Here is a 10949-nt window from a genome sequence, read left to right as displayed (position 1 = left end):
CGGGTCACCGGACCAGGCCGCATGCGCGCGGCGCCTGCGCATAGAGCCCGCCCCGGGTTCGCCGCTCCTAGCAACCGGGGAATCAGCACCGGCTCCCAGCTCAACGGTGGATTCAGCTATCGGCAAACACTGCCGTAGATCGTGAAAGGATCGTTAACCCCCTTCCTGATACCAGACAGCTGTTACTAACAGGAAAGGGTGTGAGAGTACCTAGAGTCAGCCTTCCTCCCCAGGGCAGCAACGGCACCCCACCAAGAAAGGGGGTGCCCCATCAGGCAGGGTACACCCAGCACCAGCAGGTGACCTCGCTACACCAAGCAGCAGCATCTGGCAGGAACTGGAGTCTCAAGCCAAGAGCAGACAAACTCACCTGCTACATACACATCAGCAACACCCCTAGCACCATTAGGAAGGTTGATCCGCATTTCAAACCGCAGTCCTTGACCCACCACATAGATTTAGAAGTTGGGGAATGCCGTTGTTGCTTATTCAAAACAAAAACATCGATTTACACACAGGCCATGACCTCCAAAGTACTACAGAGTGTGACCTGAAAAGACAGCACCCATGAAGGCCAGAAGAACAAGCTGCTGTGAGGCCCCCACACACTTCAGAATTAAGCATGCACACACACCAGAGCTTTCAACTTTGAGTTTTGCCTAACTCATGGGTGGGTTTAGTCTAGCCTAGTGGAAACAGAAACATCCATGTGCAAGATCTACACTTACCTGGCATTATTTCTGCTGAAATAAATAGCATTAATTAAAACAAAATTACAGAAAGGAAGATGAAAGGCCAGCAGTTCAGAATACTTTTCTGACAGCAGCACAAGAAAGGCAGCAGAAAATGTGAAACGCTGTTCAAATCAGTCAAACTGGCAAACCAAAGCTTTATTTTTTGTTTAAAGTCTTTGCTACAGTACCTAGGACTGTGCCTCTATACATAATTAACAATCGTTCCTGAAAGATCTGTATTTGGCACCAGTTTGTGTTTACCTCAAACACTTGGGGGGAGGATTAATGTCAAATCAAATTTGGTTTTTCCAACAGAACAGGAGCTGCCATCATGAAGCCAATTAGCTGAGTTATTGGAGAAGCTTAAAAACAAAACAAAAACCAAAGTCTTTATCTAAACCAACACATTACAGAGAGCTCCAAAACAGAGGTCAAACATTAAAAGGCTGATATAGGCTCAAGTGGTTTATAAAACCTATAAAAAAAGACTACACCAGCAAATATGCCCTTTCAGTCCAGACAGTTTAGAAACGAATGCAGGGAGCAACACTCGCTAGCTGGAAATCTTGTCGTGGGAGAACCACACATGTACCAACAGGAGTATTCAAAATCAAATGTTAAAACGCTCCAATTCCCAATCCGCATAAAAGGAGAGAGATTCATAGCAAGATTAAATCAATCCATGAAATCATAATTGGTTGGGCAGTTCAATCTTCCCCCAGCAACCACTACATCACTCATACACACAGGCTCACATGTACACGGCTCAATCCCATTCAAATTCCTCATGGAATAAAAGGATCCCAGGCTCTATTTTCCCTATCATGCAAGAAATAAGTCTGGCTGTGCTTTAATCACCATCATGTATTACTTCAGCCATAGAGTACCAGGCAGATTAAGTAGAAATGCACAGTTTTTAGCTCATCATCTCTGCAGAAGTGTTTTGAGAGGCTCAGTTCGTGGAGAGTTCTGGGTGGGCATACAGTCTCTCTTCATGCAGACTCACTGGCCTCTACTGGCTTAATCATGTGGTCCGGTTTGTTGCCAGCAGCATAGTGATCCCACATCTGAAGATAAAGCCGCTCCAGGTCCATTGTGTATTGTTTCGTGTTGAACAAAGGACTGGATATTCTCTGCTTCCAGACTTTGCCACGTATTTTTTTCAGGCTATAAAAAGAGTTAAAGCAGTCATAAGAGGTTCCAAACACTTCATAATATTGTTCACTTTTGAAGTCTATCTTCAGCTAACCCAGAACTGCCCGTACAACTGTTTCAAAAGTATCTGCTCCCCGACTTCCACCAAATTCACATTGCTGTTTCATCCCCTCATCGTTTCTGATACAGACCAGCATGACTACTTCAACTCAAGAGCTGCAACATTAACGCATTAACTTGCTGCATTACCTGTACCGCAGTAACTTTTTACAGCACGATTTTAACTTGCAGTAAGTGACAAACTGCTTAATTTTCAATTAAAAAAGAACAAAAGGTGAACAATATTGCATTTTTTAGCAGGTAAGAGCCTGCAGGTGAGCAATTCCTTCAGAACAGGTAGCATTGTTACTCAATTGGGAGTGCTGTTAAGTTTACTGTAAAAGCAGAAGCGGAGTTAACTGCAAGACAAGAAACCTCTAGGCGAGGATTGCCTAGCTACTTTAAATATTAAAATGTCTGCAAGGTTAAAACTACTGATAAGTCTCAGCACTGTGCCAAAATACAGCATTTTACATTCTTGATGTTACCACATTACAGAGTACAAGTTTGCTTACTATTCCAGATCAGTTCCCAGTTTCACAGCAATATCTTCATATTCCTGTCTACTTTTTGCAATGAGCTCAAGACAGCCCAGGCAAGTAAGCTGGGAGGCAGCAACTCGTGACGCAAGAGTCTCGCCTGTTTAAAAAAAAAAAAAAATAAATAAACTGGTAACAGGAGTAATCTTTTCAAGTAACATATTGCACAGTATGAGTTACTTTCCTTCTGCCTCTACAAGAGGCAACAAAGTTTGTTGGGCTTGCTGCCTGTTATTCAAAGATTAATAATATTCAAACCTGTCTGTTCTACGTAGGTTCCCCACTGCGTTACCTGGCATAGTGACCATTGGAGTCCCAGCCCAGAGTACATCCATCCCAGTTGTGTGCCCATTGCAAAGCGGAGTGTCTAGACAAACATCAGCCAACTGCCCTCTCCTCACATGTTCTTCTTTGGGGGCAACAGGAGAAAAGATGATTCGGTTTTGGGAAAGACCCAAGTTTTGTGCATATTGCTGAATATTGGGCTCTCCTACAGCTGGGAAACGTAGCAGCCACAGCACACTGTTTGGAACTCTTTTTAGGATCTGTAACAAAAATAAAGAAGCAAATACAGAAAGTTCAGTCAGAAACACTTCCTTTTCTGAACAAGAAATTACCGCGTATCAAAATGAAGCAAACTGTATAATCATGCAACACTTTAATCTTCTGAGATACAGAGCAGGAAAAAAATAGATCACCACTTCGAGTGGAGTAACAAGGATTGCATTTCTAATCCCACTGAAAGAGACAGCAACTCTGAGCAGCAGTTCACAGAGCAGAACTTGAGAGTAAGTCTTGAAATTTAGGAACTCTTATGTATAGGCCCATGCTATGCAATATAAAAAAATTACCCCTCAAGTAACTCTCAACAATACACTACAAATTGGACCTTCACAGAGATGCTCAGTGTTCAGATCTATCATTCTACCAACTGCGAAGGCCAGTTATGACTTGATTGTGCAGACTAGGGAAGACCAAACTTACTTCACAACGGAGTACCAGCATACTTAAGCTGTCCAAGATATAATTTTTCACTGACTTAGAAGCACAGATGTGACTTGAAATCAATCTAAAAAATTTTATATTCTATTAACACTAAGTCCTGCAACACAAGCACTGTAAAGATTCAAATGGCTCAGGGTCAATGTCTTCCATTTACAGTGGAAAACAGAGCAGTTACAGTTTTAACTTGCATGAAGTTTTTGCTAACTCGAAAAGAACAGCTATGTTCCAGAAGTCTGACCTTAGATTTTTGTATTAGACACAGATACTCACATTAGCCCACATCTGTAAAGTGGAAGGATCAATCTTATACAGCTGATTAAAGTTACAGTATACAACAGCATCCTCTGGTAAGCCATACTGAGAACGGGTAGTAACAATTATAGTTCGTGGAACTTCTTCGCCAGTTGCTGCTTTGTTGTTAATCTAAAGAAAAAAAATAGCTATTGGAACACTGAAATTGCAGGAAACAACACTATGCCCAGTGGAATTGTCCTGAGACACACTGCAACATTTGTTGGCATCATAAGTTACTGTAAGCATGTCTTTGGTTTTACTATAGGAAACAAAATCGTCTACCTACTCATAACAAGAGTTTAACTGGTATGCATACGTGCTTGTGCATGCCACTATGTTGCAACCACAAAGGCACAAAACATTGGGCATTTTCATGCCCTTGCTCCATCTCCCTGAAATTCCAAGTAACTGGAATAATTGGAAAGAAGAATCATATAAAGAGGTATTACACACAGACTCCTCCTCTCCTTAAGGTCACTTCATTTCCTTAAGATCAAAAATGAAGTTAAGAATTCAAGGAAGCATAAAAAAGTATTTAGAAAGCAAAAGGGGGGTTTTTTGGTTGGTTTGGTTTTTTGTGGTTTGGGGTTGTTTTATCTTAAAAAAAAAAAAAGACAATAGGCACAGAATAGATAGTCAAGACTGAAGATACAGACTAATATGTAACTGATAAACTGTAAGGTACTAGCCGACAATGAACTAATGGAAAATGCTGAAAATTAGACTAGAAGAGTTATTAACGGACTTTCAAAAAAGAACAGATCTTACAGCCTTCACAAAGAATAGGAATACGCTAACAAAAAACAGCAGAGGATGAAGTTGGGATAATCACAATACCATGCAAGAATCTTCAGGATTAGTAAAATGTAAGTATGATTTTTAGGTTGTTTTTTTTTTTTGGTTGGTTGGTTTGTTTTGTTTGGTTTTGTTAATAATGACAGGCAATGGTGGGATCAAAGACAGATAAAATCATCAGTACAGATAAGGCAAAAGAGGTACTAAGACCCTTTTTCTTTATATATATATAAATATGTATTTTACATACATATATATTTAAAATTTAGCTCAGTGGCAGTGTAGCAGGCCAAAATAAGCATACTGTTGACAAACGTGACATGAATGACAGTGACTCACTGTCACTTACTCTGTTAGAAAACATATGAGAGAATTTAGTTCAACAAAAGTCCCTAAAAGTGCTACTTATCCAGGTCACTGAGGAGACCTCAAAAACGCAATGCACAGTTCTCATCAACCTATGCCCAAAACTAGCTGATATCAAATTAGAACAAGCACAAAAAAGGGTTATATTAGTGTGATCAAAAGATAGAAATCCTGTTTTAAAGCGCACTGACAGAGCTTAGACTGTTTCATCTTGGTGGTGAACTGCTAAGACAAGAATTCTCTACTATTCTCAGGGGACGACAATTTCACAAAAAAACGCTACTGACCAAACTAAGACATAACCTATTACCAACTGTGCTGGTTTCGGCTGGGGTAGAGTTAATTTTCTTCATAGTAGCTAGTATGGGGCTGTGTTTTGGATTTGTGCTGAAAACAGTGTTGATAACACAGGGATGTTTTCATAACCACTGAGCAGGGCTTACAGAGAGTCAAGGCCTTTTCTGCTCCTCACATCACCCCACCAGCAAGCAGGTTCAGGGTGCACAAGAAGTTGGGAGAGGACACAGCTGGGACAGCTGACTTCAACAGGCCAAAGGGATATCCCATACCATATGATGTCATGCTCAGCATATAAAGCTGGGGGAAGGAGAAGGAAGAGGGGGGACGTTGGGAGTGATGGTGTTTGTCTTCCCAAGTAACGGTTAAATGTGACAGAGTCCTGGTTTCCTGGAGATGACTGAACACCTGGCCTGCTGATAGGAAGTAGCGAACATATTCCTTGTTTTGCTTTGCTTGCGTGCTTTACTTACTAAATTGTCTTTATCCCAACCAGTTTTCTCACTTTTACTCTTCTGATTCTCACCCTCATCTCACTGAGGGGAGAGTGACCAAATGGCTGTGTGCAGCTTAGTTGCCAGCTGGGGTTAAACTACACCACCAACTTAAAAGGAAAGTCTCAGTTGTGAACAGAACTACTCATAAAAAGAAATCAAGGCATGAAATTACGGATAGAGCAGTGATAAAAGGTCTCACAAAATGACGTAAAAGAGTCTCCTGTAAACTGAATAAAATTCACAAGTCAAAAGAGTTAAGCCAATGTCAAAATATAGTATTTTTAAAAAGGAAGAACTGTTCTGCAAAGGAAGAAGTATTAAACAAAACCATTAATTGTCACTACCGCTAAAATCCCGCGAACTGTTAAGCATTGAGAGGTGGTGGTATAGTGCATAGTTCAGAAAGATGTAAGGAGATGAATAAACAGTGTTGAGACACAGCTGAATTAACTTTGCCTGTATTACCCAGCAATTTGTTTCTAAAGGGAAAACAACCAAAACTGGATAACAGCTCACAAATGTCCTCAACGAGCAAATCTTGCCTTCAAATTTCAAACAACCAAGTGTCTTCTCTATGCAACAAGATTAAATTTCTTTGGACCTCAGATACCTCTTGACATAACCTCTCTATCTTTGGGGGGAAAGATCATCTTCCAGTACATCTATGGCTTATAACACATTTCCAAGTTTCCTTCAGTATGAGGACTAAACAAATCAACATGACAGAAGGCAGACATTTGTTTGGAGGTTTTTCTTCCTTGTTATGTTAAAACACGGAGATAAAACTCAAGAGAACAGTGTCTTGAAGTGCCTCACCTGAGTAGTTGCTAATCCATTACTGATGTTGAATCCATTGATAGTTATCTGAATTTGCCCACGATTAATCATCTCAATCACAGCTTCTGCAATTGTGTTCATAGGAATGACTGGCATACTGAGGGCAGCATTGCCGTCTGCATTGTCACAACTGTCAGGACACTTCATCTAAGACAAATCACATAAGCATCAGAGAAAGTACTAGCTTCAGTCCCTAAGACTGAACACACAAGGGAGTAGGCTCTTACCTTAACAATCTTGACATCAGGGAGGCTGTCAAGGAAAGCCTTCAAGTCAATGCCATTCAAAACAATTCTGTTATCATAAATATGACCATTGGACTTGAAATCAATGACTGCTTTTTTCTGTTAAAAAAAAAATATAACAAAGTTACAAGACCAAGTACTACACTAAGTGCCATTTTATAAAGACAGCTATGGAAAACACCTACTTTTTTTGCCCTATCTTCCAACATACCTTCAGATGGGGGAACATATTGGCATGGTCTCCAATAAAGAAAGTGTTTGGCATGTAAGCTAATTTCTCTGAATACTGCTCAGCCACCTCAACTGGGGAAGTTTCTTTATCTGTGATGATATAATCCATGAACAATGCCCCACTGGTTCCAGGATAACCTAGCCACATTGCCTAAAAAAGAAGAAAATCAGGTTACAGTCCCAGGTGCATTGCAAAAATAAAGGAAGTTACAAATCAACGTACTTTAAGTTAAATTTTCCACCTACAGATGCAAGTTCCTTGTTGTGCTTTATCAACTGAAGAGCAACCACTAACTCCAAACTTTCACTATCAAGACAGTGAACAGTTCAAGGACATTCTAAAATTGATCCCTCAAGCACAAGGCCAAAGTATCCAGCTACGTGCAGCTATAGTGAGAATACTAACCATCAGTGGTTACAGTTTCTCCTAGCTGAGACAACTTCTGCAGCCTAGAGTTAGTCTGATTCAGGCTTCTCCCATTCTCTTTCCATAGGCATTTTAGAAAATCCTTAGTCAAAAAAATAACTGACATTGATCTGACTTATTCAAACTAGAAGTGCACTAAGCCTAAAGAGATTAAAATGCAACAACTCATTTCCACAACTGCTTCAAAACCCCTTTTTTTTGTTCTCAGTAATGCATGAAAGGCAATGGTGTACAGGAACCTCACAGAGTTATGGAGTTCTCTTTCAGAACATAGTCAACTCTCTATAAAGCATATAAAAAACCCAAAATACTCAGCTTCAACAGAACGATCCTATTTGCCTCAGAGACACTAAGCCCTAAAAAAGTCTCTCGCTTAATCAATATGAGCCTTCAACGTTTCTTCCACTCTGCCAGAAGAAAACCAGAAACTTTTCCCACTCACAAGTGGTTTTTTTGGAGACAAAGAGCCCTCTAAGTTAGTTACCTGAATAGGTGCTGGTCTCAGGGCAAATAACTCATTTCGGGCTCCTTTGGTGTAACCATTCATATTAATGAGAATGTGTATCCCATCCTGATGGATGCGGTCTGCTGCTTTTCCATTACATGGTATCTGAGGAATAAATAAATAGAAATTACTTTTGTTTACAGTTCAGTAATAAATGTGGTTAGTCATCAGTGTACAAATGGATAAATGCCAACTGCATAATTTAATTTAGGTGAGACTTAAATCTCGTTACTCCTGGTTTTAGAGAGGTCTAAGTCCTCAATTCCATCAAAAAAACCCCTGTTGAAGCCAAGAAAAACGTAAGTTTGCTACACACAGTTGAAGCAGTTGCTAACAGAAATTCTAACGTGGTACTTGAGGACTGCCTCCGCACATTCAAATCAGAGGAGTGACACCTAGCATTGCCAAGCTCAGCAAGTCATGCAGAAAAACATCACAAATGGACTACTTCAAGCAACACTGAAACTGCTTCAGTTCTTGACTAAATCAAAACCAAAGAGGAGTAGAACTTCACACAAGGTATTACCAATGAACTCCAAGAAGAACAGCAAAGACTTGGAAATTACAATGTGTCTCTTCCTGTCTAATACTGAAAGGTAAACAATTTTCAACAGTTTTAAACTCCAAGAATTAATTATGTAACTAGTCATTACCTACACGCAGATAAAAGAAATTATCTGATAGATGTCTCTAGTTCAGCAGCAGTAAAACAAAAACCAAAGGCTAGAAACTGAGGCTATACAAACCAGAACAGGCCCACCACCACCACTGCTGTAAGGCTAATTAATGATCAAAGCTCATATAGGGCAACTGGTAGATTCCCAAACTAAGGTAATACAGAGAAATTACTTCAAACTGAAGATCAAGAATAAGCCAATTAACTACTCTGCAGCTACTGCTGACTCACCCTACAATTAATACGCACCATAAAATTACTTAATTTTTTTTAAAAAGGAAAGCAATTTTCCATTTTATAGCAGGGTAAACACAGGCACATGGTCAGTTATATCTCTGAGTAGACAACAATGTGAGTTCCCATCTTAGTTTAACTTCTGCTAAGTTACGCTGCTAATGCAGTACACTGATTATCCCTTTGCCTTAGGGTTTTGTCAGTTACCTTGAGACAGTACAGCAACAACTTGACTTCTGTGTATACTGAAATCCCCATCAGTTTTCACATGGAACTTAAAAAAACAAAACCACCTGCAAATGTTACCAAAACAGTCTTTTGATAGAGGTGCAAAATCCCCCCATTAATCTGTAAGCCTCTGTCCTGCTTCACTGGAGTAAAGGAAGCTTAAATATATTTGCAGTCATGGCATCTTGACTTATCCATGACATTCAGATATAACTATTACCCTAAGACCTAATGGAACAGTTATTCAATGTTGCTAATACTACTCTTTAATAATCATACAGAGGTCATGCAGAAACCACTGCATCCCAGGTAAGGCATAACACCAATACATCCACAAACTCCAGAATTCTCAAGGTTGACATCAGCCTAATTCAAGAAATGATTGCAACTAAAAATCTCAAACTACAGGCTGATCTCTTTCTTCATTTAGGTTTGCTAAAAGGTCAATGCATCAAAAAAGCTCACCTGAGATAAGTCAATGAAATGATTTGCTTCAGCCATCACTTTTACACGGAAGTTTGTACCATCATCAGGACTCAGGGCATAACAGAATACCTAGAATATGAAGGCACCAAACCTGAGTATCTGCAACAACTTGCCAAAAAAATAACTTTGCTATAAAATATACAGTATTGCAATTTTAAATTACATTCGTAAAATTACATCTAGTTTTAGAGAAATTATATTTATTTGTGTGGCATTTACCAGTTGAAAGAGTAAAAAAAAAAAAAAAAAAAATCAAACAGGGAGGTCATTGTTCTAGTTTCAGCTGAGAATTTTTTTTCTTCCTAGCAACTGGTACAGTGCTGGTTTTTTTGATTTAGTATGAGAATAATGTTGATAACACACTGATGTTTTAGTACCTGCTAAGCAGTGCTTACTGTAAGCCAAGGACTTTTCAGTTTCCCACGTTCTGTCAATAAGGAGGTGCACAAGAAGCTGGGAGGGAGCACAGCCAGGACGGCTGACCCAAACTAGCCAAAGGGATATGCCATACCACAGAATGTAATGCTCAGTATATAAACTGGGGGGAGTGGGCCAGGAGGCATTGATCACTGCTGAGGGACTGGGTGGGCATCAGTCAGCAGGTGGTGAGAAATTGTATTGTGCATCACTCGTTTCTCTTGCGTTTTATTCCTCTCTCTCTGTTAGCTCCCTTTTCACTACAATCATCATTATTATTACATTTCATTTATTAAACTGTTCTTAGCTGAACCCATGGGTTTTATCTTCTTCCAATTCTCCTCTCCATCCTACCAGGGCAGGAGGGGAAGTGAGCAAGCGGCTGCATGGTAGTTGCTTGCTCGCTGGTGTTAAACCACGACAGTCATTTGACACAGTTGCACTAGGCCCCAGTTCTACCTAGTTCTGGTGCTGGAGTACAGTACTGCATCTTGCATAGACATATATAGAATGTTCCCATCAGTGTAAAGTGAAGTAATTTAATAAATGGATTTGCATAAGCATTTGTCATCTACCTGGACTTGTGCAAAGCATTTGACGCTGTCCCACATGACATCCTTGTCTCTAAACTGGAGACATGGATTTGATGGATGGACCACTTGGTGGATAACGAATTGGCTTGATGGTCACACCCAAAGAGTTGCGGTCAATGACTCGATGTTCAAGTGGCGACCAGTGACGAGCGGCACTCCTCAGGGGCCAGTATTGGGACTGGCGCTGTTTCACATCTTCATCAATGACATGGACAGTGCAGCTGAGCGCACCCTCAGCAAGTCTGCCAACAACACCAAGCTGCGTGGTGCAGTCAACATGCTGTAGGGA

At 40.2% G+C, this 10949-nt stretch overlaps 1 protein-coding gene across 1 annotated transcript in view; it reads right to left on the bottom strand.

Moving 5' to 3' along the window:
• Positions 1-862: 862 nt before the first annotated feature.
• The window catches only part of OGT (O-linked N-acetylglucosamine (GlcNAc) transferase), a 23697-nt gene continuing 13610 nt past the window's right edge, over positions 863-10949 (bottom strand). The window contains exons 13-21 of the mRNA XM_009699113.1: positions 9630-9719; positions 8006-8131; positions 7075-7245; positions 6846-6962; positions 6598-6765; positions 3803-3955; positions 2820-3072; positions 2504-2627; positions 863-1901 (exon numbers count right to left, since the gene is read on the bottom strand). Of these exons, the coding sequence (XP_009697415.1) occupies positions 1727-1901; positions 2504-2627; positions 2820-3072; positions 3803-3955; positions 6598-6765; positions 6846-6962; positions 7075-7245; positions 8006-8131; positions 9630-9719 (1377 nt within the window). The 3' untranslated portion in view covers positions 863-1726. The remainder of the gene's footprint in view (positions 1902-2503; positions 2628-2819; positions 3073-3802; positions 3956-6597; positions 6766-6845; positions 6963-7074; positions 7246-8005; positions 8132-9629; positions 9720-10949) is intronic.

This window comes from Cariama cristata, unplaced genomic scaffold, assembly GCF_000690535.1.
Source record: "Cariama cristata isolate BGI_N322 unplaced genomic scaffold, ASM69053v1 scaffold16834, whole genome shotgun sequence".
In the NCBI taxonomy this organism is placed as follows: domain Eukaryota; kingdom Metazoa; phylum Chordata; class Aves; order Cariamiformes; family Cariamidae; genus Cariama; species Cariama cristata.
The sequence above is the reverse complement of the archived record's forward strand: the minus strand, read 5'-3'. Positions and strand labels throughout refer to the sequence as shown.